We start from the raw sequence: 27,236 nt of genomic DNA, 5'->3' as shown, positions 1-27,236 counted from the left end.
AGAATATCATACACCCCCGCCTGGCAATGGAAGTCGTCATTAGATGGTGTGATTTATATCTCTAACGCACACAACTAAGCATCTATTTTTCCTATGCAATGCAGCTAAATTACCGTTGCATGTCAGAAAAATGAGCAGGTTATTGAAAATGCAATGCGAGCTAAATCCATGTAGCGGGTATACATTACCACTCTCCAATGAAGTGGAACTACTTTGCATTTTACAGAGGAGATAAACCAGATAAGTGTTAGATAATGATCTTGGAAAGAACTAACAATCGACCCAATGTACTAACATGGCACGGGATGACCTGAACTCCACAATGATGATGAATTGGACGAATATTATCAAGTTCTTTGGCCCACTCAACCCAACCAGACCTGCACCTTTGCCTACTTCATGATTGCTCTTCTCTCTTAGCACGAGCTTGGAGTAATCATCCTCTGCCTCCTCCCTACTCTTAAACCTTTTATAGAGGTTGTTCTTATGACGGTCCACTTGTTCACGACATGTCTGTCATGAATCATAAACTCCTAGATACCTCCCTAATTAAGTACACCACATACCACTTCATCTACCAAGACATAAGTTGAAGCGGTTTCCATTTTAACAAAGAAGTTTAAGTCGTTTTCATTTTACAAAGAAGATTAAGAAGTTGTAGTGTGGACAAAACTTGAAGTAGCAGGAGCACCACCTGCAGTCATGGATTCTCTAAGTAGCACCCCATCCGCTCCTCCAAAACCATCACGAATATGATTTATGACCTCCTTACAATGTGATGCAATGTAGAGGTGTTGCATCCCCAGATCCTTCGCCAATGCTAAATCTTCTCTACATGTTATGGCTTCAAGTACTGTCGGTGAAACAAGTCCCTGAAAATGACCTGTATAGACGAGCCCATGTATGTACCATTTCTGTTGCGGCAAATAACTTTGGAGGAGCCCCCCCCCCCCCCCCCAAAAAAAAAACTTTGGAGGAGTGGATGGAGCATGTGATGGTTGGCGTGGATATGGTCCTTTTTTTTTTTTGAGAAAACAGGACCCTTTATTAATGTCAAAGTTCATGGGGGTACAGATTACATCGGGCAAGGATAACAGCCACACGTGGCGCCCAAGAGAAGCGTGCATAGTTTTAAAAACCAGACCGGACCAGAAAAAACTGGACCGGCAGCCTCATTGGTTTTTTAAGCTAATAAGACCATTCTGCAATCAGACCGAAGAAAACCGGTCAAACCGGCCGGTTTTTTGGAAAACCGGGTCATTGAACCGGAAAAACCAGAAAAAATGTTTTGATAGAAATTGGGATTCGATCCAAGGTCGTGTAAGCAGTACGTGTGGCCTGTACATGGCCCAATAACCAAGTTGGTTGTGCTATTTTGTTGTTCACTACATGGATATAATTTTACTTGACCATTATTTCACACTATATTAGAACATATATTATTTTATTTCTTAAAAAACTAACAATCGAACCGGTGAACCGGCGGTCTGACTCGTTTTGAGTGGTGCTGTAGCCTAAATAGGAGAGACCATAAAAACCAAGACAATATGGAGCTTCTCCGTGAAATGAAATGAATAGCCATAGGGGAACCAACAACTCACATTTCTTCCATACTTTACATATCATTAGAAATGCATAGTTTTATAGATAGAACAAACAAATGAATGAAGAAACTGCATGCTGGCAACATCAAATGAAATAATCCTCCCTCCTCTTCTTTACATACACACGCACACACACACACAAAAAAAAAAGTGACAAAACTAATGACAATATATCCTCTTAGCTTAGCAGCTTGACCCCTTCTTGGTTTAGCTTGTGCTTCTTCATTCCTCAACTGCACCTCTCCCTACGACCTGACATGTGCTGGCTCGCCACGAATTCTTATGATGCAAAGGGCTGCGCCTGCAACTGTAATATTCGATTCAAACACACCCGGCCCGGCCTGGCCAGGCCCCACGCAGGGGATCATAACAATAATGTATCATAACAATAATGGAATTCTTATGAAAGCCAGTAGTACTGTATCAAAGAGGAGCTGCATATCCTCCTTTTGCAAAATAATGTTGTACTTATTAAAGACAAGAGCTAATATAATAGTTAACAAACCTTGGTTTCTGCAGGTTCCTCGTGCAAAAATGACCAAGGTCCTGATTTCCATAGCAACCTGACATTTGTCCAGCGGTTTGCAGTGAGATGTCATGAGAGCATCACATCAATGGTTTTTTTTTTTTTTTTGCAGGGAAGTACCGATCATATTCAAGAAAATGAAGTGAAGAATTTTTCATATGGCAGTAATTTCTCTTATCAGGCAGCATGGTGAAACAATGAAATACTTCACATGCTATCTGACGGATCCTGGCCGAAGGAAGATGCAAGGCGCTCTGAAATAAGCCCTTGATTCAAGACGCCATACAAACACTTTCACACAAATCAAGTCGCGATGACAGGTGGAGGCTCTAACGCAGTTACTCCCTCCGTTCCTAAATATAAGTCTTTTTATAGATTCCACTACAAACTACATATGGATGTATACAGACATTTTGCTCCGTATGTAGTCCGTAGTGTAATCTCTTAAAAGACTTATATTCAGGAACGGAGGCAGTAGTTAAAAAACATATGCTAGCCCTTTGGGGGAATTGTCTATTTTCTACTAATTCTGGTATAGTTGAGTTAGAATCTGGCACTATTTCTGTAGCAACGTGTTGGCACCACTATACCATTACATATTAGTACTTCACGAGAAGAAAAATATAGCAATCATATTGTTATTAAGTGCAAAGTACAACAATTTCTGCCCAGAAAAGACCACCCGCCCTGAAAGCCAAAGGCTAATATCCTAGTCTACAACAACTATAATTACCAATGTCATTGTTACATGCTAACAGAAACACAAACAAATAAGAGAAAGCAGTTGCATGATGGCTACAGGAAAAGTAAACATATTGCTGCATGTAACGGCTTTGCACAGGTGTGATGTGACTAATGTAACGGAACAAGAAACAAGAAGCATAATTGATCACCTCAGGATGCCTGCAGCCATGCGCAATCCCATGAGTGTTGTCAAACCAGCCCAAACTCCGGCCAGGCCAAAGACACGTGGAGCATATAACAAGACCAACGATGATATCACCCCAACCACAATCTGTGGAATCCAGACAAAATCAAGAAATCCATGACCAATAGGAAGAAAGAACATCTATATATGAAGCTGGTCGCCGTCGGAGCTGGTTCCCATACCGTAGCTTGAGCGACATAGTCAAAATCGGAGACGCCATAATGGAGGCCATCAAAGATGAATGCCAAGGCATTAACTGGTTGACTGGCACAGACAAACTGAAACGAAAGTTTTTTTTTTCAGAATAAGGCTAGATATGGTGTGCCGTTTACGTAACAATTAAGTAGCAAAGTAGGAAAGGCATACCAATGCACAGGAGCTCACAACCGCTAGGACCTGAGGGTCATTGGTAAATAGCTTTGCTATACTGCCAAATGAGATATACAGGCCAACTGCCAAAGCTAACCCGCTAGCTAGTCCTATCTGCAATGGACAATAATTTAATTGGTGTTTTCTATCAACACAAGAGACAGCAATTGCATCCCCAAGAATATAAATGGGGCATGCAAATAAATTGAACTTCACAATGCAGAGGAGAAGTATGTATCACCTGCAGAGCAAACATCGCAACCTTCTGGACCCTTTTGTAGTCCAGTATTGCGTAAGAGCTTGCAATCAGAGCCTAAGAAATGCAAGCAAAGTTAGCCTGCGCTTATGCACTTATGGATATTTGTATTTAATAGTTCAAATTATGATGATGCATTTAGTAGGGATGATTTCTGTACAAATTTTGATACAGAAGGACAGCTGCAAAAGGAAGCCGATCTAACAGTAGGGATGATTTCTGTAACTGAAAATACATACCTGGGCAGAAACTGCTAAGGCATCTGCAAGCAGAGATACAGCAAGCCATACTTGCAAACAAATCTGATGAGCAGCCATAGCTGTTGGGCCTTGTCGAGCAGCCATTGATGTACCGATGGTCATAGTTAACAGAATTGAGAGGGTTCGTCCCAATAGCATGCCACCTTAGCATTTCAAGAAAACAGACATATATTGTAAAATTTAAGGCTGCAGGTGAACAGAGAAAGAAAAAAAGGGAAGAAGAGAAAAATAGCACAGGCACATCAGTGCAAGCAAAGATGGCATGCAATCTCCAAATAATATCGGCGTAACAAGGACAAAAAGATCTATGATTGCCCATTGCCCAGCGGTCAGATTATGTATCATGAGAAGATACAGTACGAGAGCTTTATCAATAACAAGTTGGCCTTCTTATCTGACAAACATACCGGATCAGTGGCTATATCTTCTTTCTTTTGAATTGTCAGGAGTACTGTGTGCTGTCATTAGCTACTTAATGAGTAGAATGATTTCTGTTATTGCCTGCTCAAGTACATATCATATGTTGGGGCATGGGATGGCCTTTAAGTATCCAAAAATAATTAAGTGTTTTTGAAGTGCTCAAGTGTACATTCCAACATGAATGCACTTTGACTAGAGCTGGGCCCAACTAAATGAAAAATGAAGCCATAAACAGAAATTTCGGGAGGACTAACTTCCACTTCTATAGAAGGACCAAAATAGCCTGCAGGTTTTGCCTAAGAAAAACTCGGAATTCACTGGAAAAAAAAATCAGATTGCTGTAAACTGCACTCTGAATGTACAACATCCGTACTCTGAAGGCCAACAGAAACATATCTGAAGAACTTTTACAGTAGCCTACACCATGAGTCCACAACTGACCAATGAACAAGTAGGATCATAGACTCACCAGATTTTAAATATCCACCGAACTCTAACTGGTCCATCTTTGGAGGAAGCAGAACAGCTCTTTTACTTAGAGACCACATAAGCAAAATGGCAATAATGTACCTACATCGTAAACCATATAGCAGGTGAGATTCCCAACAGCTCTAACTGGTCCATACTATGTTTGTTCCAATTAAAACTTCAAAAAAAAAGGTGAGGCACCCAACAGCCCAGTATTATGAGTACTACACTTCATGTTTTGATAGTAATTCTGACATGCGTAATCATATAACTAATAAACTGCATGCCACAATATCAGTAGGTCTGCTAACAGCCAATAATCTCATAGTACTGCATATGTTTGCCGCAATTTAAACGTATCCAGATAATGAGAAAAAAAAGGTAAGTTGCAAGTTTAACAGCAAGTGTTATTTCCTTTGATTATTTCGTCAACATATAGGAACCAAACTGGGAGAGACATTTGCTGGTATATGTCGAATTGACTTCCATAATTCTCTTGAACTCAGATTACACCGAGCTAATAGAAAACTTACTGGGATGCGACTGTCGAAATTGCTGCTCCTGTTATACCAAGCTTAAAACCATATATAAGTAGCGGAAGAAGGACCACAGCTGAAAGATTCCCCAAACCTACAGGTGTTTCAAATAATCAGTAAGTGCGCAAGAAAGGAGACTTTTTTTTTACATCAGATAACTGTATGGAACGCTTCCAATTCAAACGAGACTTGGTTACAAACAGCATTAATGTGCAAATGCGTGAATGATAAACAATTCATGGGCTTTGGCATTGGAAAGTGGAACATAAACACAAAAAAGGCAGTACTGGTGTGTTACTGCAAAATATTTGACAGGAATATAAGAGGAAAATATCATCAACTTAGGGGGGCACCACCATTATGTGCATCAAGAGGTAGCTTTTGCACTCACAACTGGTGAGAACACAATGGCAATAATAAGCAAACGATGAGGTAGTTGTTACCTATAAAAAGTACGGGAGTCTTGGTATCCTTGAATCCACGAAAGATACCCTGCACTGCTAACATAATCACATTTGCAGGTGCTCCTAAGGCTCTCAGCGAAAGAAAGAGCCGCGCAGATGTATACATCGGAGAGACCTGTGTAAGAAGTAAACTTAGGCTTTCTGCTAATAGGCAGGCACAAGTGGATGAAATGCACTATTCTGAATCCAGTTAAAGACCTAATAATGCACAAAAAAGAGGAGAAGAAAAAGACAGTACTCCATAAAAAGAGAAACTCAAAGATGACATGATATAAACATACATACAGGTGAGACGCCCATTAGTTTAAGAAACAATCCTGATCCTAGGAACAATGCCAATGCTTCGATTGTACCAATCGCAGCAGCTAAAACCAAAGCCGACGACACGGATGGCAGCTCCAGTTTGCCTGCAACGGACGCAGAGAGTTTATTTAGGTTCCATTGTCTGAAGAAGCAGAGTTGCACAGAAACTTAAATATGTATTCATCAATCAGATGATCATCCTGTTACCTGAAGTAGAATGCTTGCTAGCATTCTTGGAAATATCTTCTGCCACAAATGAGGTTGCTATGCTCAACAAGGGGATGTTGAAAATCTTGGATAGGATGTTGAAAATAGCCACACCAATTCCAGCAGACGCTAGCTCCAGAGCCCCTTGAGAAGAGAATGCCAAGATTGAGACAGAGAATAACTAACAACTTGCTTTTTTCATGCAGCAGGGATATCTGCAAGACACATTAACAATGTAGGCAGTAACATTCCTATGGCTTCCCTTCCCATATGAGCTAATACCAATCTGAATGTTGTAGTGTGTGTTTCACTGTAGTATAACAGCCTTATGGTCATAGATAAATAAAGGTTTTAGCACTTTACTGTTAAACTGCCATGATCGATATTGTGATGCGCAAGGAAAGGAAAGGAAAGGAAAGGAGGTGCGTACCAACCTAATTTGCCGATATACGCGGTCTCCATGAGCTGCGCCATGGGGTCAATGGCCTGGCCTAAGACTGCAGGCAGGGCTAGAAGAATGAGGTCGATGCCGACAGTCCCAGGATAAAGGCCGCTGCCGCTGCGTATTGGTTGTTGGATTGTTATTGTTATTGTTAGGTTACAAAAGGCAGAAACATACATTGTTACGTTGCAAAAAGAAAGAAAATGCAAAGACTAATAATGTAATTTAGAGAAGTAAGGAAGGAAGTCAGGAAGGAAACTGGAGAGTAGATGATGATGATGATGATGATGATGATGATGATATTCAGTTAGTTCCTTTGAGCATATGAATGAATGAGTTAAGCATCCATGCATGTTGCAAGAAAGATAAATAAAATTGGGTCCCTCCTACTACAACTACTCCTACTAGAGTAGTAAGTAGTAAGTAGTAAGTATGTTATTAGAAAGTCCTAAGTGTGTAGTCTAGTAAGAATAAGAAGTGGGAAGAATGTGAAGATGGAAACAGAGTACTACTTAACTCCTAAGTCCTAACTCCTGTTGATCCTGTAATCTTGGCGCCCTTGTATCTAGTATAGGTAGTTTCTTTTAGTTTTCAGAACTCCACGGCATGTGCACGAGTCTGTTTGTGCCATGACCAGTTCTTTTCCTTTTAGATAGGATCGAGCTGCCGAGCGTGCATCGTGGGATGGCACGAAGTCAAGCACGCGCGGTGGGATCGCGAGGACGTGCGAGAGTGGCCGTGGGATGGCGCGGCCGCAAAGCTCGGACACGATCCGTTTCCCGTTTCAGATATAAGGAATAAAGCAAGACAGAAAACGCTGCAACTTTTACGCGGCACAAAACCTCCTCTCGCCATTGTTGAGCTCGCCTAGTTTCTAACAATTGGCATCAGAGCAGCTATCGATCCAGGGCGGCGATGACGTCCAACGACGGCGAACGCACGCCGGCGCCGCGCATCAACATGTCGGGAGGCGACACCGGGGCTGCGGCGGAGAGGGAGCGAGGACGGAGCCGGGGGCGCAGCGTCGTCCGGCGGGGCGGCAAGGAGGTGATCATCCACGAGCGCGTCGTGCAGGAGCGCACGAACTTCGGCGCCAACATCGTCTACCCCACCCTCACAGCCACCAATTACATTGAGTGGGCGCTGGTGATGAAAATCAACCTGCGCGCGCAAGGGTTGTGGGAGGCGGTGTCCGGCATGGGCGAGCCGGGCGATCGCGAGGACATGGCAGCGCTCTCTGCACTGCTGCGTGCGGTGCCCCCAGAGATGGTGCCGGTTCTCGCGGTCAAGGAGACGGCGGCGAACGCATGGGAGGCAATCAAGCTGATGCGCATGGGTGTCAGCCGTGCACGGGAGGCCACGGCGCAGCGCCTCCGCAAGGAGTTCGAGCAGATCGCCTTCAAGGACGGCGAGACGCTCGACGCGTTCGGCATGCGCATCACCAACCTCGCCAACAACCTGCGATCTCTCGGCGACGTAGTGGACGAGGTAAAAATAGTTCAGAAATTCCTTCGTGAAGTGCCTAGCCAGTACGCGCAGATCGCCTGCTCGATCGAGACTCTCCTCGATCTCAACGGCATGTCCGTCGAGGAGTTGATCGGACGCCTGCGCTCCTCGGCGGAAAGATGCTCGATCGGGACGGTGGAGCGCATTGGCAGCCAGCTACTGCTCACGGAGGAGCAGTGGTTGGCCCGCGGCAAGCAGAAGGAGCACGGACAGGGATCCGGCTCGAACGGCGGCGGCTCAAAGAGCAACGGCCGCGGCAAGAACAAGCACAACGGCAACGATCGTCGTGGTCCAAACGGCGAACAGGACAGGTCGGGGATCAAGTGCTACAACTGCAACAAGTATGCAGGGCACATATCCCGTGACTGTCCGGAGCCACGACGGGAACGCAGGGAGCGACGCCAGCAAGCTCACCTGGCCGCGGCGGAGGAGGACAAGCCCGACATCGATGGGCCGGCACTCCTGATGGCGGTCACGGACCAGGGCACGACGAAGGACGCGCCCACGCCGATCGCGATCGGCAAGCTGGAGCGCGTCAGCCTCGTGGAGGACCGCGTCTTCCTCGCCTCCGCACACCAGGGAAATGACACGTGGGTGCTGGATACCGGTGCCAGCAACCACATGACCGGCCGCCGCGACGTCTTCACCGAGCTGATCACCACGGTGGGCGGCACGGTGAAATTCGGCGACGGGTCAGTGGTGGAAATCAAGGGGCGGGGAACAATCCTGTTTGCCTGCGGCAACGGGGACCATCGAGCGTTGACCAACGCGTACTACATCCCGCGTCTGCGGAGCAACATCGTCAGCCTCGGGCAGCTCGAGGAGAACGGCTGCCGCATCGACCTCGCCAACGGGTTCCTGAAGCTGTTCGACAGGCGACAGAATCTGTTCGTCAAAGTACCACGAGCACGCAACCGGCTGTACACCGTCAAGCTGGACATTGCGAGGCCGGTGTGTCTCGCGGCGGTGCACTCCAATGATTCTTGGAGGTGGCATGCACGCTACGGCCACCTCAACTTCGACGCTCTCAAGAAACTCGCGCGCCATGGCATGGTGCGAGGGCTGCCGCACATCGACCACGTCGAGCAGCTTTGCGACGGCTGCCTAGCCGGAAAGCAGCGCCGAGCACCGTTTCCCCAACAGGCAAAGAAGCGGGCCGAGGACATCCTCGACTTGGTGCACGGGGACATTTGCGGCCCGATCACGCCGGCTACACCAGCCGGTAGGCGCTACTTCCTGCTCCTTGTCGACGACAAGAGCAGGTATATGTGGCTCACACTGCTGACGACGAAGGACCAGGCAGCAACAGCGATCAAGCGGTTCAGGGCTGGAGCGGAGGTGGAGACGGGGCGCAAGCTGCGCCTACTCCGGACTGACCGTGGTGGCGAGTTCACCGTGGCCACGTTCGCTGAGTACTGCGCTGACGAGGGTATCGGGCGTCAACTGACGGCGCCGTACTCACCCCAGCAGAACGGGGTCGTCGAGCGCCGAAACCAGACGATTGTCTCCACCGCGCGCAGCTTGATGAAGGCCATGGGCGTTCCGGCAAGGTTTTGGGGAGAAGCCGTGACCACCGCGGTTTATCTCCTGAACAGATCACCGACGAAGAGCGTGGATGGACAAACCCCATTCGAGGTATGGCACGGCTACAAGCCAGATGTGAGTTATTTGCGTGTCTTTGGGTGTGTTGCACACGTGAAGGTGACCAAGCCGAACCCGGCGAAGCTGGATGATCGGAGCACCCCCATGGTGTTCCTCGGGTACGAGCCTGGGTCGGCGGCATATCGCGTCTACGACCCTGTGAAGAATCGTGTGCACGTGTCGCGCGATGTCATCTTCGATGAAGGCGCTCGGTGGGAATGGAACAAGGAGGGAGCGGCCGCTGACGCCGCGCCGTTCCATGTCGAGGTATACGTGCACCCAGTCACCACGGCGACGACGGCGGCCTACGTCCCTGGCAAGCAGAGTGCGGGGAGCGCGGCTCGTACGGGCCGCACGCCGCCACCCAGCCCTCTCGAGGACTGCACCGCGCCAGGGTCAGCTGCTGCATCTTCTTCAGCTGCTGCGGGGACCAGCACGGGAGAGGCCTCCCCGACATCCCCAGGGCCACAACACCCGATGATCACGAGGGCACGTCACGGCATCATCAAGCCCAACCCGTTCTACGACGACTACATAACGGGAGATGATGTGGAGGAGCTCGACGACGAGCTGTGTATGGTGGCAGCAGAAGAACCTGTGTCAGTGGACGCCGCGCTGACCCAGGCAGGATGGAAGAGCGCCATGGACGCCGAGCTGGCGTCGATCCGCAGCAACAACACATGGGAGCTCGCCACGCTCCCGCCCGGCCACAAGGCCATCGGGCTCAAGTGGGTCTACAAGGTGAAAAGGGATGCTGCCGGTGAGGTGGTCAAGCACAAAGCGCGCCTTGTCGCGAAAGGGTATGCACAGCGACAGGGGGTGGACTTCGACGAGGTATTCGCGCCGGTGGCGAGACTGGAGACCGTGCGGCTGCTGCTGGCGCTTGCCGCGCACCGCGGGTGGCAGGTGCACCACATGGACGTGAAGTCTGCGTTCCTCAACGGCGACCTGGTGGAGGAGGTCTACGTGCACCAACCACCGGGCTACATCGACCCCGACGGCGAGCACAAGGTGCTCAGGCTGCGCAAGGCCTTGTACGGGCTTCATCAGGCACCACGCGCCTGGAACTTCAAGCTCGATGCCTCTCTGGCATCGCTCGGGTTCGAGAGGAGCACCGTCGAGCACGCCGTGTACAAAAGGGACAGCAGCTCGGCCACGTTACTCGTCGGCGTCTACGTCGATGACCTGATCATCACCGGCACGAACGCCAACGAGACAGCCGCGTTCAAGGATCAGATGCACGAGCTGTTCGAGATGAGCGATCTCGGTCTCCTGAGCTACTATTTGGGGATCGAGGTCAGGCAAGAGGCAGGCACAATCACACTCTGTCAGAAAGCCTATGCGGAGAAGATCCTGGAAGCTGCAGGCATGATGGGCTGCAATGCCTGTCACACCCCGATGCAGAACCGCCTGCAGCTGAGCAAGGCGCGAGGCGGAGACGTGATGGACGCCACTAGCTACCGGAGCATCGTTGGCAGTCTCCGGTACCTCTGCAACACTCGACCCGACATCACACATGCCGTCGGGATAGTGAGCAGGTACATGGAGGCACCCACTGCTTCACACTGGGCGGCTGTGAGGCAGATCTTGCGCTACATCAGCGGGACGGCCGGCTACGGGTGCAGGTATGTGAAGGGCACCACCGGCGAGCCCGTTTTGGTGGGGTTCAGTGACAGCGATTTCGCTGGAGACATTGATGACCGAAAGAGCACCACCGGCGTCGTATTCTTCCTCGACTCCGGCATCATCACGTGGACATCTCAGAAGCAATCGGTGGTGGCTCTCTCGTCTTGCGAGGCGGAGTACATCGCAGCGGCGAAGGCAGGCTGCCAAGCTGTCTGGTTGAGCAGGCTCCTCGCCGAGCTGACGAACAAGCCTGACGCGACGGTGAAGCTGTACGTGGACAACAAGTCCACGATTGAGCTGAGCAAGAACCCAGTGCACCATGAACGAAGTAAGCACATCGACGTTCGTTTCCATTACATTCGTCAGTGCATTGAGGAAGGCGTGGTGGACATTGACCATGTGAGCACAAATGAACAACTCGCCGACATCCTGACCAAGGCGCTGGGGCGCGTCAAGTTCTCGGAGATGCGACTCAAGCTCGGCATCATGGAAGTTTCAAATGGACACCAAGATTAGGGGGTGATTTGTTGATCCTGTAATCTTGGCGCCCTTGTATCTAGTATAGGTAGTTTCTTTTAGTTTTCAGAACTCCACGGCATGTGCACGAGTCTGTTTGTGCCATGACCAGTTCTTTTCCTTTTAGATAGGATCGAGCTGCCGAGCGTGCATCGTGGGATGGCACGAAGTCAAGCACGCGCGGTGGGATCGCGAGGACGTGCGAGAGTGGCCGTGGGATGGCGCGGCCGCAAAGCTCGGACACGATCCGTTTCCCGTTTCAGATATAAGGAATAAAGCAAGACAGAAAACGCTGCAACTTTTACGCGGCACAAAACCTCCTCTCGCCATTGTTGAGCTCGCCTAGTTTCTAACAATTGGCATCAGAGCAGCTATCGATCCAGGGCGGCGATGACGTCCAACGACGGCGAACGCACGCCGGCGCCGCGCATCAACATGTCGGGAGGCGACACCGGGGCTGCGGCGGAGAGGGAGCGAGGACGGAGCCGGGGGCGCAGCGTCGTCCGGCGGGGCGGCAAGGAGGTGATCATCCACGAGCGCGTCGTGCAGGAGCGCACGAACTTCGGCGCCAACATCGTCTACCCCACCCTCACAGCCACCAATTACATTGAGTGGGCGCTGGTGATGAAAATCAACCTGCGCGCGCAAGGGTTGTGGGAGGCGGTGTCCGGCATGGGCGAGCCGGGCGATCGCGAGGACATGGCAGCGCTCTCTGCACTGCTGCGTGCGGTGCCCCCAGAGATGGTGCCGGTTCTCGCGGTCAAGGAGACGGCGGCGAACGCATGGGAGGCAATCAAGCTGATGCGCATGGGTGTCAGCCGTGCACGGGAGGCCACGGCGCAGCGCCTCCGCAAGGAGTTCGAGCAGATCGCCTTCAAGGACGGCGAGACGCTCGACGCGTTCGGCATGCGCATCACCAACCTCGCCAACAACCTGCGATCTCTCGGCGACGTAGTGGACGAGGTAAAAATAGTTCAGAAATTCCTTCGTGAAGTGCCTAGCCAGTACGCGCAGATCGCCTGCTCGATCGAGACTCTCCTCGATCTCAACGGCATGTCCGTCGAGGAGTTGATCGGACGCCTGCGCTCCTCGGCGGAAAGATGCTCGATCGGGACGGTGGAGCGCATTGGCAGCCAGCTACTGCTCACGGAGGAGCAGTGGTTGGCCCGCGGCAAGCAGAAGGAGCACGGACAGGGATCCGGCTCGAACGGCGGCGGCTCAAAGAGCAACGGCCGCGGCAAGAACAAGCACAACGGCAACGATCGTCGTGGTCCAAACGGCGAACAGGACAGGTCGGGGATCAAGTGCTACAACTGCAACAAGTATGCAGGGCACATATCCCGTGACTGTCCGGAGCCACGACGGGAACGCAGGGAGCGACGCCAGCAAGCTCACCTGGCCGCGGCGGAGGAGGACAAGCCCGACATCGATGGGCCGGCACTCCTGATGGCGGTCACGGACCAGGGCACGACGAAGGACGCGCCCACGCCGATCGCGATCGGCAAGCTGGAGCGCGTCAGCCTCGTGGAGGACCGCGTCTTCCTCGCCTCCGCACACCAGGGAAATGACACGTGGGTGCTGGATACCGGTGCCAGCAACCACATGACCGGCCGCCGCGACGTCTTCACCGAGCTGATCACCACGGTGGGCGGCACGGTGAAATTCGGCGACGGGTCAGTGGTGGAAATCAAGGGGCGGGGAACAATCCTGTTTGCCTGCGGCAACGGGGACCATCGAGCGTTGACCAACGCGTACTACATCCCGCGTCTGCGGAGCAACATCGTCAGCCTCGGGCAGCTCGAGGAGAACGGCTGCCGCATCGACCTCGCCAACGGGTTCCTGAAGCTGTTCGACAGGCGACAGAATCTGTTCGTCAAAGTACCACGAGCACGCAACCGGCTGTACACCGTCAAGCTGGACATTGCGAGGCCGGTGTGTCTCGCGGCGGTGCACTCCAATGATTCTTGGAGGTGGCATGCACGCTACGGCCACCTCAACTTCGACGCTCTCAAGAAACTCGCGCGCCATGGCATGGTGCGAGGGCTGCCGCACATCGACCACGTCGAGCAGCTTTGCGACGGCTGCCTAGCCGGAAAGCAGCGCCGAGCACCGTTTCCCCAACAGGCAAAGAAGCGGGCCGAGGACATCCTCGACTTGGTGCACGGGGACATTTGCGGCCCGATCACGCCGGCTACACCAGCCGGTAGGCGCTACTTCCTGCTCCTTGTCGACGACAAGAGCAGGTATATGTGGCTCACACTGCTGACGACGAAGGACCAGGCAGCAACAGCGATCAAGCGGTTCAGGGCTGGAGCGGAGGTGGAGACGGGGCGCAAGCTGCGCCTACTCCGGACTGACCGTGGTGGCGAGTTCACCGTGGCCACGTTCGCTGAGTACTGCGCTGACGAGGGTATCGGGCGTCAACTGACGGCGCCGTACTCACCCCAGCAGAACGGGGTCGTCGAGCGCCGAAACCAGACGATTGTCTCCACCGCGCGCAGCTTGATGAAGGCCATGGGCGTTCCGGCAAGGTTTTGGGGAGAAGCCGTGACCACCGCGGTTTATCTCCTGAACAGATCACCGACGAAGAGCGTGGATGGACAAACCCCATTCGAGGTATGGCACGGCTACAAGCCAGATGTGAGTTATTTGCGTGTCTTTGGGTGTGTTGCACACGTGAAGGTGACCAAGCCGAACCCGGCGAAGCTGGATGATCGGAGCACCCCCATGGTGTTCCTCGGGTACGAGCCTGGGTCGGCGGCATATCGCGTCTACGACCCTGTGAAGAATCGTGTGCACGTGTCGCGCGATGTCATCTTCGATGAAGGCGCTCGGTGGGAATGGAACAAGGAGGGAGCGGCCGCTGACGCCGCGCCGTTCCATGTCGAGGTATACGTGCACCCAGTCACCACGGCGACGACGGCGGCCTACGTCCCTGGCAAGCAGAGTGCGGGGAGCGCGGCTCGTACGGGCCGCACGCCGCCACCCAGCCCTCTCGAGGACTGCACCGCGCCAGGGTCAGCTGCTGCATCTTCTTCAGCTGCTGCGGGGACCAGCACGGGAGAGGCCTCCCCGACATCCCCAGGGCCACAACACCCGATGATCACGAGGGCACGTCACGGCATCATCAAGCCCAACCCGTTCTACGACGACTACATAACGGGAGATGATGTGGAGGAGCTCGACGACGAGCTGTGTATGGTGGCAGCAGAAGAACCTGTGTCAGTGGACGCCGCGCTGACCCAGGCAGGATGGAAGAGCGCCATGGACGCCGAGCTGGCGTCGATCCGCAGCAACAACACATGGGAGCTCGCCACGCTCCCGCCCGGCCACAAGGCCATCGGGCTCAAGTGGGTCTACAAGGTGAAAAGGGATGCTGCCGGTGAGGTGGTCAAGCACAAAGCGCGCCTTGTCGCGAAAGGGTATGCACAGCGACAGGGGGTGGACTTCGACGAGGTATTCGCGCCGGTGGCGAGACTGGAGACCGTGCGGCTGCTGCTGGCGCTTGCCGCGCACCGCGGGTGGCAGGTGCACCACATGGACGTGAAGTCTGCGTTCCTCAACGGCGACCTGGTGGAGGAGGTCTACGTGCACCAACCACCGGGCTACATCGACCCCGACGGCGAGCACAAGGTGCTCAGGCTGCGCAAGGCCTTGTACGGGCTTCATCAGGCACCACGCGCCTGGAACTTCAAGCTCGATGCCTCTCTGGCATCGCTCGGGTTCGAGAGGAGCACCGTCGAGCACGCCGTGTACAAAAGGGACAGCAGCTCGGCCACGTTACTCGTCGGCGTCTACGTCGATGACCTGATCATCACCGGCACGAACGCCAACGAGACAGCCGCGTTCAAGGATCAGATGCACGAGCTGTTCGAGATGAGCGATCTCGGTCTCCTGAGCTACTATTTGGGGATCGAGGTCAGGCAAGAGGCAGGCACAATCACACTCTGTCAGAAAGCCTATGCGGAGAAGATCCTGGAAGCTGCAGGCATGATGGGCTGCAATGCCTGTCACACCCCGATGCAGAACCGCCTGCAGCTGAGCAAGGCGCGAGGCGGAGACGTGATGGACGCCACTAGCTACCGGAGCATCGTTGGCAGTCTCCGGTACCTCTGCAACACTCGACCCGACATCACACATGCCGTCGGGATAGTGAGCAGGTACATGGAGGCACCCACTGCTTCACACTGGGCGGCTGTGAGGCAGATCTTGCGCTACATCAGCGGGACGGCCGGCTACGGGTGCAGGTATGTGAAGGGCACCACCGGCGAGCCCGTTTTGGTGGGGTTCAGTGACAGCGATTTCGCTGGAGACATTGATGACCGAAAGAGCACCACCGGCGTCGTATTCTTCCTCGACTCCGGCATCATCACGTGGACATCTCAGAAGCAATCGGTGGTGGCTCTCTCGTCTTGCGAGGCGGAGTACATCGCAGCGGCGAAGGCAGGCTGCCAAGCTGTCTGGTTGAGCAGGCTCCTCGCCGAGCTGACGAACAAGCCTGACGCGACGGTGAAGCTGTACGTGGACAACAAGTCCACGATTGAGCTGAGCAAGAACCCAGTGCACCATGAACGAAGTAAGCACATCGACGTTCGTTTCCATTACATTCGTCAGTGCATTGAGGAAGGCGTGGTGGACATTGACCATGTGAGCACAAATGAACAACTCGCCGACATCCTGACCAAGGCGCTGGGGCGCGTCAAGTTCTCGGAGATGCGACTCAAGCTCGGCATCATGGAAGTTTCAAATGGACACCAAGATTAGGGGGTGATTTGTTGATCCTGTAATCTTGGCGCCCTTGTATCTAGTATAGGTAGTTTCTTTTAGTTTTCAGAACTCCACGGCATGTGCACGAGTCTGTTTGTGCCATGACCAGTTCTTTTCCTTTTAGATAGGATCGAGCTGCCGAGCGTGCATCGTGGGATGGCACGAAGTCAAGCACGCGCGGTGGGATCGCGAGGACGTGCGAGAGTGGCCGTGGGATGGCGCGGCCGCAAAGCTCGGACACGATCCGTTTCCCGTTTCAGATATAAGGAATAAAGCAAGACAGAAAACGCTGCAACTTTTACGCGGCACAAAACCTCCTCTCGCCATTGTTGAGCTCGCCTAGTTTCTAACAATTGGCATCAGAGCAGCTATCGATCCAGGGCGGCGATGACGTCCAACGACGGCGAACGCACGCCGGCGCCGCGCATCAACATGTCGGGAGGCGACACCGGGGCTGCGGCGGAGAGGGAGCGAGGACGGAGCCGGGGGCGCAGCGTCGTCCGGCGGGGCGGCAAGGAGGTGATCATCCACGAGCGCGTCGTGCAGGAGCGCACGAACTTCGGCGCCAACATCGTCTACCCCACCCTCACAGCCACCAATTACATTGAGTGGGCGCTGGTGATGAAAATCAACCTGCGCGCGCAAGGGTTGTGGGAGGCGGTGTCCGGCATGGGCGAGCCGGGCGATCGCGAGGACATGGCAGCGCTCTCTGCACTGCTGCGTGCGGTGCCCCCAGAGATGGTGCCGGTTCTCGCGGTCAAGGAGACGGCGGCGAACGCATGGGAGGCAATCAAGCTGATGCGCATGGGTGTCAGCCGTGCACGGGAGGCCACGGCGCAGCGCCTCCGCAAGGAGTTCGAGCAGATCGCCTTCAAGGACGGCGAGACGCTCGACGCGTTCGGCATGCGCATCACCAACCTCGCCAACAACCTGCGATCTCTCGGCGACGTAGTGGACGAGGTAAAAATAGTTCAGAAATTCCTTCGTGAAGTGCCTAGCCAGTACGCGCAGATCGCCTGCTCGATCGAGACTCTCCTCGATCTCAACGGCATGTCCGTCGAGGAGTTGATCGGACGCCTGCGCTCCTCGGCGGAAAGATGCTCGATCGGGACGGTGGAGCGCATTGGCAGCCAGCTACTGCTCACGGAGGAGCAGTGGTTGGCCCGCGGCAAGCAGAAGGAGCACGGACAGGGATCCGGCTCGAACGGCGGCGGCTCAAAGAGCAACGGCCGCGGCAAGAACAAGCACAACGGCAACGATCGTCGTGGTCCAAACGGCGAACAGGACAGGTCGGGGATCAAGTGCTACAACTGCAACAAGTATGCAGGGCACATATCCCGTGACTGTCCGGAGCCACGACGGGAACGCAGGGAGCGACGCCAGCAAGCTCACCTGGCCGCGGCGGAGGAGGACAAGCCCGACATCGATGGGCCGGCACTCCTGATGGCGGTCACGGACCAGGGCACGACGAAGGACGCGCCCACGCCGATCGCGATCGGCAAGCTGGAGCGCGTCAGCCTCGTGGAGGACCGCGTCTTCCTCGCCTCCGCACACCAGGGAAATGACACGTGGGTGCTGGATACCGGTGCCAGCAACCACATGACCGGCCGCCGCGACGTCTTCACTGAGCTGATCACCACGGTGGGCGGCACGGTGAAATTCGGCGACGGGTCAGTGGTGGAAATCAAGGGGCGGGGAACAATCCTGTTTGCCTGCGGCAACGGGGACCATCGAGCGTTGACCAACGCGTACTACATCCCGCGTCTGCGGAGCAACATCGTCAGCCTCGGGCAGCTCGAGGAGAACGGCTGCCGCATCGACCTCGCCAACGGGTTCCTGAAGCTGTTCGACAGGCGACAGAATCTGTTCGTCAAAGTACCACGAGCACGCAACCGGCTGTACACCGTCAAGCTGGACATTGCGAGGCCGGTGTGTCTCGCGGCGGTGCACTCCAATGATTCTTGGAGGTGGCATGCACGCTACGGCCACCTCAACTTCGACGCTCTCAAGAAACTCGCGCGCCATGGCATGGTGCGAGGGCTGCCGCACATCGACCACGTCGAGCAGCTTTGCGACGGCTGCCTAGCCGGAAAGCAGCGCCGAGCACCGTTTCCCCAACAGGCAAAGAAGCGGGCCGAGGACATCCTCGACTTGGTGCACGGGGACATTTGCGGCCCGATCACGCCGGCTACACCAGCCGGTAGGCGCTACTTCCTGCTCCTTGTCGACGACAAGAGCAGGTATATGTGGCTCACACTGCTGACGACGAAGGACCAGGCAGCAACAGCGATCAAGCGGTTCAGGGCTGGAGCGGAGGTGGAGACGGGGCGCAAGCTGCGCCTACTCCGGACTGACCGTGGTGGCGAGTTCACCGTGGCCACGTTCGCTGAGTACTGCGCTGACGAGGGTATCGGGCATCAACTGACGGCGCCGTACTCACCCCAGCAGAACGGGGTCGTCGAGCGCCGAAACCAGACGATTGTCTCCACCGCGCGCAGCTTGATGAAGGCCATGGGCGTTCCGGCAAGGTTTTGGGGAGAAGCCGTGACCACCGCGGTTTATCTCCTGAACAGATCACCGACGAAGAGCGTGGATGGACAAACCCCATTCGAGGTATGGCACGGCTACAAGCCAGATGTGAGTTATTTGCGTGTCTTTGGGTGTGTTGCACACGTGAAGGTGACCAAGCCGAACCCGGCGAAGCTGGATGATCGGAGCACCCCCATGGTGTTCCTCGGGTACGAGCCTGGGTCGGCGGCATATCGCGTCTACGACCCTGTGAAGAATCGTGTGCACGTGTCGCGCGATGTCATCTTCGATGAAGGCGCTCGGTGGGAATGGAACAAGGAGGGAGCGGCCGCTGACGCCGCGCCGTTCCATGTCGAGGTATACGTGCACCCAGTCACCACGGCGACGACGGCGGCCTACGTCCCTGGCAAGCAGAGTGCGGGGAGCGCGGCTCGTACGGGCCGCACGCCGCCACCCAGCCCTCTCGAGGACTGCACCGCGCCAGGGTCAGCTGCTGCATCTTCTTCAGCTGCTGCGGGGACCAGCACGGGAGAGGCCTCCCCGACATCCCCAGGGCCACAACACCCGATGATCACGAGGGCACGTCACGGCATCATCAAGCCCAACCCGTTCTACGACGACTACATAACGGGAGATGATGTGGAGGAGCTCGACGACGAGCTGTGTATGGTGGCAGCAGAAGAACCTGTGTCAGTGGACGCCGCGCTGACCCAGGCAGGATGGAAGAGCGCCATGGACGCCGAGCTGGCGTCGATCCGCAGCAACAACACATGGGAGCTCGCCACGCTCCCGCCCGGCCACAAGGCCATCGGGCTCAAGTGGGTCTACAAGGTGAAAAGGGATGCTGCCGGTGAGGTGGTCAAGCACAAAGCGCGCCTTGTCGCGAAAGGGTATGCACAGCGACAGGGGGTGGACTTCGACGAGGTATTCGCGCCGGTGGCGAGACTGGAGACCGTGCGGCTGCTGCTGGCGCTTGCCGCGCACCGCGGGTGGCAGGTGCACCACATGGACGTGAAGTCTGCGTTCCTCAACGGCGACCTGGTGGAGGAGGTCTACGTGCACCAACCACCGGGCTACATCGACCCCGACGGCGAGCACAAGGTGCTCAGGCTGCGCAAGGCCTTGTACGGGCTTCATCAGGCACCACGCGCCTGGAACTTCAAGCTCGATGCCTCTCTGGCATCGCTCGGGTTCGAGAGGAGCACCGTCGAGCACGCCGTGTACAAAAGGGACAGCAGCTCGGCCACGTTACTCGTCGGCGTCTACGTCGATGACCTGATCATCACCGGCACGAACGCCAACGAGACAGCCGCGTTCAAGGATCAGATGCACGAGCTGTTCGAGATGAGCGATCTCGGTCTCCTGAGCTACTATTTGGGGATCGAGGTCAGGCAAGAGGCAGGCACAATCACACTCTGTCAGAAAGCCTATGCGGAGAAGATCCTGGAAGCTGCAGGCATGATGGGCTGCAATGCCTGTCACACCCCGATGCAGAACCGCCTGCAGCTGAGCAAGGCGCGAGGCGGAGACGTGATGGACGCCACTAGCTACCGGAGCATCGTTGGCAGTCTCCGGTACCTCTGCAACACTCGACCCGACATCACACATGCCGTCGGGATAGTGAGCAGGTACATGGAGGCACCCACTGCTTCACACTGGGCGGCTGTGAGGCAGATCTTGCGCTACATCAGCGGGACGGCCGGCTACGGGTGCAGGTATGTGAAGGGCACCACCGGCGAGCCCGTTTTGGTGGGGTTCAGTGACAGCGATTTCGCTGGAGACATTGATGACCGAAAGAGCACCACCGGCGTCGTATTCTTCCTCGACTCCGGCATCATCACGTGGACATCTCAGAAGCAATCGGTGGTGGCTCTCTCGTCTTGCGAGGCGGAGTACATCGCAGCGGCGAAGGCAGGCTGCCAAGCTGTCTGGTTGAGCAGGCTCCTCGCCGAGCTGACGAACAAGCCTGACGCGACGGTGAAGCTGTACGTGGACAACAAGTCCACGATTGAGCTGAGCAAGAACCCAGTGCACCATGAACGAAGTAAGCACATCGACGTTCGTTTCCATTACATTCGTCAGTGCATTGAGGAAGGCGTGGTGGACATTGACCATGTGAGCACAAATGAACAACTCGCCGACATCCTGACCAAGGCGCTGGGGCGCGTCAAGTTCTCGGAGATGCGACTCAAGCTCGGCATCATGGAAGTTTCAAATGGACACCAAGATTAGGGGGTGATTTGTTGATCCTGTAATCTTGGCGCCCTTGTATCTAGTATAGGTAGTTTCTTTTAGTTTTCAGAACTCCACGGCATGTGCACGAGTCTGTTTGTGCCATGACCAGTTCTTTTCCTTTTAGATAGGATCGAGCTGCCGAGCGTGCATCGTGGGATGGCACGAAGTCAAGCACGCGCGGTGGGATCGCGAGGACGTGCGAGAGTGGCCGTGGGATGGCGCGGCCGCAAAGCTCGGACACGATCCGTTTCCCGTTTCAGATATAAGGAATAAAGCAAGACAGAAAACGCTGCAACTTTTACGCGGCACAAAACCTCCTCTCGCCATTGTTGAGCTCGCCTAGTTTCTAACAACTCCTAAGTGTGTACTTAGCAGTGAAAGCCAAAGAGTAGTAATACTAGGGAATTAGTGAATGAATCTTACAAGAGAGCATTGTCCTCCTCCTCCTCCTCCTCCTCCTCCTCCTCCTTTTTGTTCTTGGAAAGAGCACCAGCATCGTCAAGAGGCAGCGCGTGGAGGCTCCTTGTGAAATCCAAGAGCCCAGGAAGAGGAAGAGGAAGCAGGCGCTGGTTCTTGGCGATGGCGGGGATGGTAACTTTGAGCTTGGTGGCTCCCAGCCTGGATAGTGATAGGGATGGCCATGGGGAGGAGGAAGAAGAAGAAGGGGAGGCGGAGGCAGAAGCAGAAGCAGAAGCGGCGCGCGGTGCTCTCCTAGCCCTGCTGCTCAGAGACGACGGCAACCCAGAGGCAGAGGGGCATAGAAGCGCCGGCTGGCCGGAGACGAGCGCCCTCATCCCCATCCACTCAACCCCCCCCCCCCCCCCCCCCCCCCCCCCCCCCTCTATCTCTCTCTCTCTCTCTCTCTCTCTCTGTACAGTAGAGAGCGCCGGCTTGCCGGCGGTGGCGGGGGAGGAGGAACAAGAAGAAGAGAAACAGAGAGAGAGGGGATGGATAATGATGATGACGGCGACGAAACGCACCGCACCACACGTATATCTCATCTCTCTATCTCTCTCTCCCCAAAAATTCCTTCCCAATCAGAGAGTGACTGGGCTGGCCCAAGAATAAATGCCGCCGAGTGGTCCGGCCAAACATAGCCCAGTAACGAATTAATGATGCCATAACCACCCAGTCAGTGTAGGTAGTAGGATGGACCCACCTACATAAAAGTATTCTCAAACAAACATAAAAAGCATTAGGGTCTTCTAAAATACTAGGCATTTTCATCGGTTTTCTTCCTTTTTTCTATTCTTATTTTTCCTTTTGAAATTAGTGAAGAGTTTTCAAATTCGTGAACATCATTATTCAACTTCGTGAATATCTTTCCAGTTTCATGATAATTTTTTAATTTGTAAACATTTTGTAAATCATGATTATTTTTTCTAAACATTTTTTCGAATCACATACTTTTTCAAGATTTGTAAACATTTTTTAATTCAAGATCTTTTTTTCATCTTTTGAACATTTTTTAAAAATCATGAATATATTTTGAATTTATGAAAGTTTTATGAATTTAAAATAGTTTCTCGATTTGTGAACACATTTTGAATGTTTAGAAAAGATTTTTTTAATTCCTGTACGTTTAAAAAAATACTTTCTAAATGTGTGAACATTTTTTTTAATTCATTGACATTCTTTCAAACTCGTGAACATTTCGCAAATCACAAATAACTTTTAAAACCATTTTTTAAAAGCCTTGTTACTTTCATCAATTAGAATAAAGGGATTTTGATTGTATGCATCATATCATAATGATGCAGAGGCCGGTGGTTTCAACCTCCTTTTCGAAAAGCAAAAAAGTTACTCCAAACAGCGGGGTGAAGAATGGCGCTGTCGGCGCGGCAGATCCCGCAGCTCGACCTGGTTGAACGCTTCCTCTGCACAATATAAATATGCAGGAGCATTATTAACTTTACTGCTAATCAAAATTTTAAAACCAAAAGCAAGCAAAGCATAATCAACATTACTACTACTCCCTCCATTGTGTAGTACTTGTCGCTCATTTAGTGCAACACATCAGGACTCCTCGTGGTCGTGGGAGAGCTCAAACTCTAACGCCTCCCTCGGCCTCCACTCCACTCTGCGCCTCACCCTCAATGCTCGTCATGCTGCTCGGGTCCACGAGACACAAAGCACGTGCTTTTTCTTTGCAAACAAGCTAGACAAGTTTGGAGGAGGTTGTGGTTGGACGAAATAATTAAGACAACTTGCAAAATCAATCCTGCTGGGGAGGCGATTCTGGAATACCTACTACTTTTGCCAGCCCAGGGTTTATCTATGATGGGAACTCGATCACAATGTCCGGAAGATGATTGCCATTGCAGGATAGTACTTGTGGTGAGAAAGACGTAAATTTGGTCCATGGCGAGAAAGTTCAAAGTGCTACGCAGATATCTATGGGGATTCGTGCGCTTACGGCCAGTTTTGTCATTGGTTCTTCCCCTAATGCTTCCATGAAAAAAGAGGGTTTCTTCAAACTATATATGAATGCATCATTTGATGAAGACATGCTTAGAGGTAGTGTTGGGGCAGTCCTTCGGGATGACAAAGGCAAGCTCATTGCGGGAGGTAATGGGAGGATTGACTGGTGTACGGAAGTCTTAACGACTGAATCTGTGACTCTTAAGATTTGGGTTTTCTCTCGCACAAAGAGTGGGGTGCAACTGCGTCGTGATTAACTCAGCAGTTAAAAAAAACTCTGATAACTTGGAGGTCATTGAAACCATGAAGAATGGAGGACGGGTGTGGTTGCGCCATTTTTTGATGACTCCGTTTTACTGATCCGCCTCAATATTTATCCTATGTGACACTCCTAAGATAGCATCATTATACACGCCCTAATATGCAACTAATCATAATAATGACTACTTGAGTTATGTCTAAACACAATAGATTATTTGTTCATGGTGGATTTTAAACTCTAATGCTTGCTATAAGTGACTCTTCCTTGTCCGGAAATGCATGGATGAATGCCTTCCGCCGCACCTTTGGCACGCTAGAATGTTTCTTCCGATTTGAACTTTGGTTTTTATGGCCTATACCGAAAAACCAAAAGGTTAACCAAATAAACCAAAGTAAAAAATTATTTTATATTTCTTGGGATGAACAACCATACAAGTTGTTATTTTTCTTGTACATGAGTCAAATTCACTACTAAGCACGTAATTTTTTTCTTATAAAATAGTCATTTTTATCTTTTTAAAATGCTAAGCACATCCATAACCATCAACAGAAGAATCAATGCATGCATATATACTTATATATATAGTTACATACTATTTCTGTAAAATGGTATGTGTTTTGAGTCATAAATTTGTAAATTATTATTACGGCATTTTCAAATTCGCGTCAACTTTGGTTATTATGGTATATACCGAAATAATTTGGTATATACCGAAACCAAACTGTGTTTTAATTTCATACCGTATTACCGAAGTATTAATACCTTACAAACCGAAAACCGTATAAACCAAACCATGTAAACCGAATAAACCGAACGCACGGAGAGTGAGTAGTGGGAGGGGTGTGGTGCCATAGTAACCTCCCGGATATGTTTCGGGAGATCCTTGGTTTTCCAGTCATGATGCGCCCTTCTCTTTGGGTGGCTATGGGTACCCTCGCGTGGACCCTATGAAACATTGGCAATAAGTTGGTCATCGAACGCATCATTCCTTGTCGTGTGACTGATGCGATTTATAAAATGTGTGGCTTCTTACAGCTACGGAGACCGCTTAGCAAGCGGCGCGATCGGGACAACATTGACTTCATCATCGCGGGTCTTTGCTCCACCGCCAGCAGCATGACGCCTCCGTCTCCACCACCACCTCCGGAACCTGATTAGCGCGTCGCTCTTTGTCATTTCTAGGGGCTTGTTGTGTTGTGTCCCCCAGCTGAACCTCTACTTTCGTTGTCTCGAACCTTCTTTTACTTTTTGCTTGAACTTGTACCGCCATTGTTGTTGGATGTTTGGTCCGTTCTTCCACCCTTATCCTTGGCGTACAGTTCCTGAATGTCAGGCCTGCACAAATTATTTGCGAGGCCCTGGTCATATGGTTCCTTTCATTTTGGCAACTGCTTGTGCTATGTTTAATTAAGTTGATTTGCGTAGACTCTGTGTGGAGCAGTTTTTAGCTCTGTTGGTTTCTTTTTTGGGCATCTGAACTTTCTTTGGATTTGATTAAAAATGTTGGTTTTAGCAACCTCATACCAAGTTTAAGCATGATGTCATGATGATGCAAAAATAAACTAAGGATGGGCAAGCATTAATTAGGGTATTACCCTGGGCTAGCTGTTAGACGGTCACATAGTCGCAGAGTAATTAACCCACCATTCAGTTAATTATGATGTGACGGCGGATTTAGTCAGTCAACTGAGAAGCAGCAGCAGCATACTGGCACAAAATGCATGGCTGGCTTTTGTGGTGGGGTTGAAAAAGTGAAGCGTGCATGGTTGGTTTACCTTGGATGCCGTGCTAGCCCCGTCATCCATCTTCTTCTTCATTTTGTCTATATATGTGTGATGTTATCACCTATATTACTCTCACTGTAGGTAGTCTTAGTAGACGGTCCTATAGTCGTCGCAGAGTAATTAACCCACCATTCAGTTAATTATGATGTGATGGCGGATTAGTCAGTCAACCGAGAAGCAGCAGCATCATACTGGCAAAATGCATGGCTGATTCGTTGGTCACATATTCTTCATCGCTTTGCGCCTAGTTCCATATTTTTCAGCAGGAAACCGGCATGCAGGGTACGGGAAAATATCCAGTGCTACGGTGCCTCCCAGTCCCAGGCCATGATATCATGCTCCAGGGCCTCATGGTGCGTTGGATCTGCATGTAGGGATAGGATCAACTCTCTTATTAATGTTTACATACACACCCTTGGTATATTTGCATGTTGCCCCCGTGTAAGGCCTTGCAAAATCACAACGGATCTCAACGTTTCAACAACAGATTATGTAGTACAAAAAAAGGAGTGGCTCGGTTACTCCTGCCAACATCCAGTGTCAATAAAGAGGAGCAGATTAAGCAAATTTACACCAGATTATATATTGAGGGGGACATTTGCATACACGTACGTATATAATTCATTTTCTGCAACAGAGAGTGCAGGCATGCTATTCCTTTTTCAGAATGAGTTGCACAGTAGGTATAAGAGCATCCCCAGCCGCAGCCCCAACAGGCCCCCAAAGGCGAAGTTTTAGCGCCGGCTGTCAAAAATCGGACCAGCCGCGCCCCAAGGACCTCATTTAGCGTCAGTTTAGGCCAAATTAACAGTCGGCGGTCCCGAGCCGAACCCAAGCGCCCGGGTGTCGCCTGGGGGCGTCGGCAGAAGCGAAAAAGGGCATGGGGCCGCTCTGTCGGCGAGAGGAGGCCCTTTTCCCGCCGTTTCCTCCCGCTTCCCCCCTCGGCTTCCCTCTCATTCTCCATTCCTCCCGCCAATCTCCTCCTCCTTCCTTCCAAGCCGGGCGCCATGCCGCCGAAGAAGTACGTGTTCCCCCGCGCCGCGACAGATACCACAACCGCCGCAGCCGCCCAGCCGAAGCAGAGGAAGCAGAGGGCACCGCCGTCCAAGCCCCCGGGCATGTCCAACGCCGACTAGAAGGCGGACGTGCAGCGTCGGAAGGCCGTC

At 52.5% G+C, this 27,236-nt stretch overlaps 1 protein-coding gene across 3 annotated transcripts; it reads right to left on the bottom strand.

The window, feature by feature from the left end:
* Window positions 1-1,586: 1,586 nt before the first annotated feature.
* Window positions 1,587-22,589, bottom strand: LOC123140152 (protein DETOXIFICATION 45, chloroplastic). Of its 3 annotated transcripts, none has more exons than XM_044559891.1 (15): window positions 22,452-22,589; window positions 22,027-22,416; window positions 6,776-6,900; window positions 6,342-6,485; window positions 6,117-6,238; window positions 5,811-5,946; window positions 5,365-5,461; window positions 4,833-4,933; window positions 3,923-4,086; window positions 3,669-3,740; window positions 3,425-3,541; window positions 3,241-3,336; window positions 3,024-3,145; window positions 2,110-2,167; window positions 1,587-1,945 (listed from the first exon to the last, which is right to left on the bottom strand). In XM_044559891.1, the coding sequence occupies exons 2-15, from the start codon at window positions 22,401-22,403 to the stop codon at window positions 1,850-1,852; spliced, it is 1,827 nt and encodes a 608-aa protein (XP_044415826.1). In that variant the 5' UTR covers window positions 22,404-22,416; window positions 22,452-22,589; the 3' UTR covers window positions 1,587-1,849. The 3 variants fall into 3 exon arrangements, with proteins under 3 accessions (XP_044415826.1, XP_044415828.1, XP_044415827.1); XM_044559893.1 differs by having other exon boundaries at window positions 1,587-1,905; XM_044559892.1 differs by having other exon boundaries at window positions 1,587-1,911; window positions 22,452-22,588.
* Window positions 22,590-27,236: the final 4,647 nt, after the last annotated feature.

This window comes from Triticum aestivum, chromosome 6B (genome assembly GCF_018294505.1).
Source record: "Triticum aestivum cultivar Chinese Spring chromosome 6B, IWGSC CS RefSeq v2.1, whole genome shotgun sequence".
Taxonomy (NCBI): domain Eukaryota; kingdom Viridiplantae; phylum Streptophyta; class Magnoliopsida; order Poales; family Poaceae; genus Triticum; species Triticum aestivum.
This window is presented reverse-complemented; position numbering and strand designations above follow the sequence as displayed.

What these genes read in the sequence shown, in the direction of transcription:
- LOC123140152 (XM_044559891.1), bottom strand. Translation starts at nt 22,403, where the DNA reads ATGGGGATGAGGGCGCTCGTCTCCGGCCAGCCGGCGCTTCTATGCCCC. An exon ending in GAGGAGGACAATGCTCTCTT is followed by an intron (nt 6,901 to 22,026) that starts GTAAGATTCATT and finishes ACCAATACGCAG; the next exon opens with CGGCAGCGGCCTTTATCCTG. An exon ending in CGCGTATATCGGCAAATTAG is followed by an intron (nt 6,486 to 6,775) that starts GTTGGTACGCAC and finishes TCTCTTCTCAAG; the next exon opens with GGGCTCTGGAGCTAGCGTCT.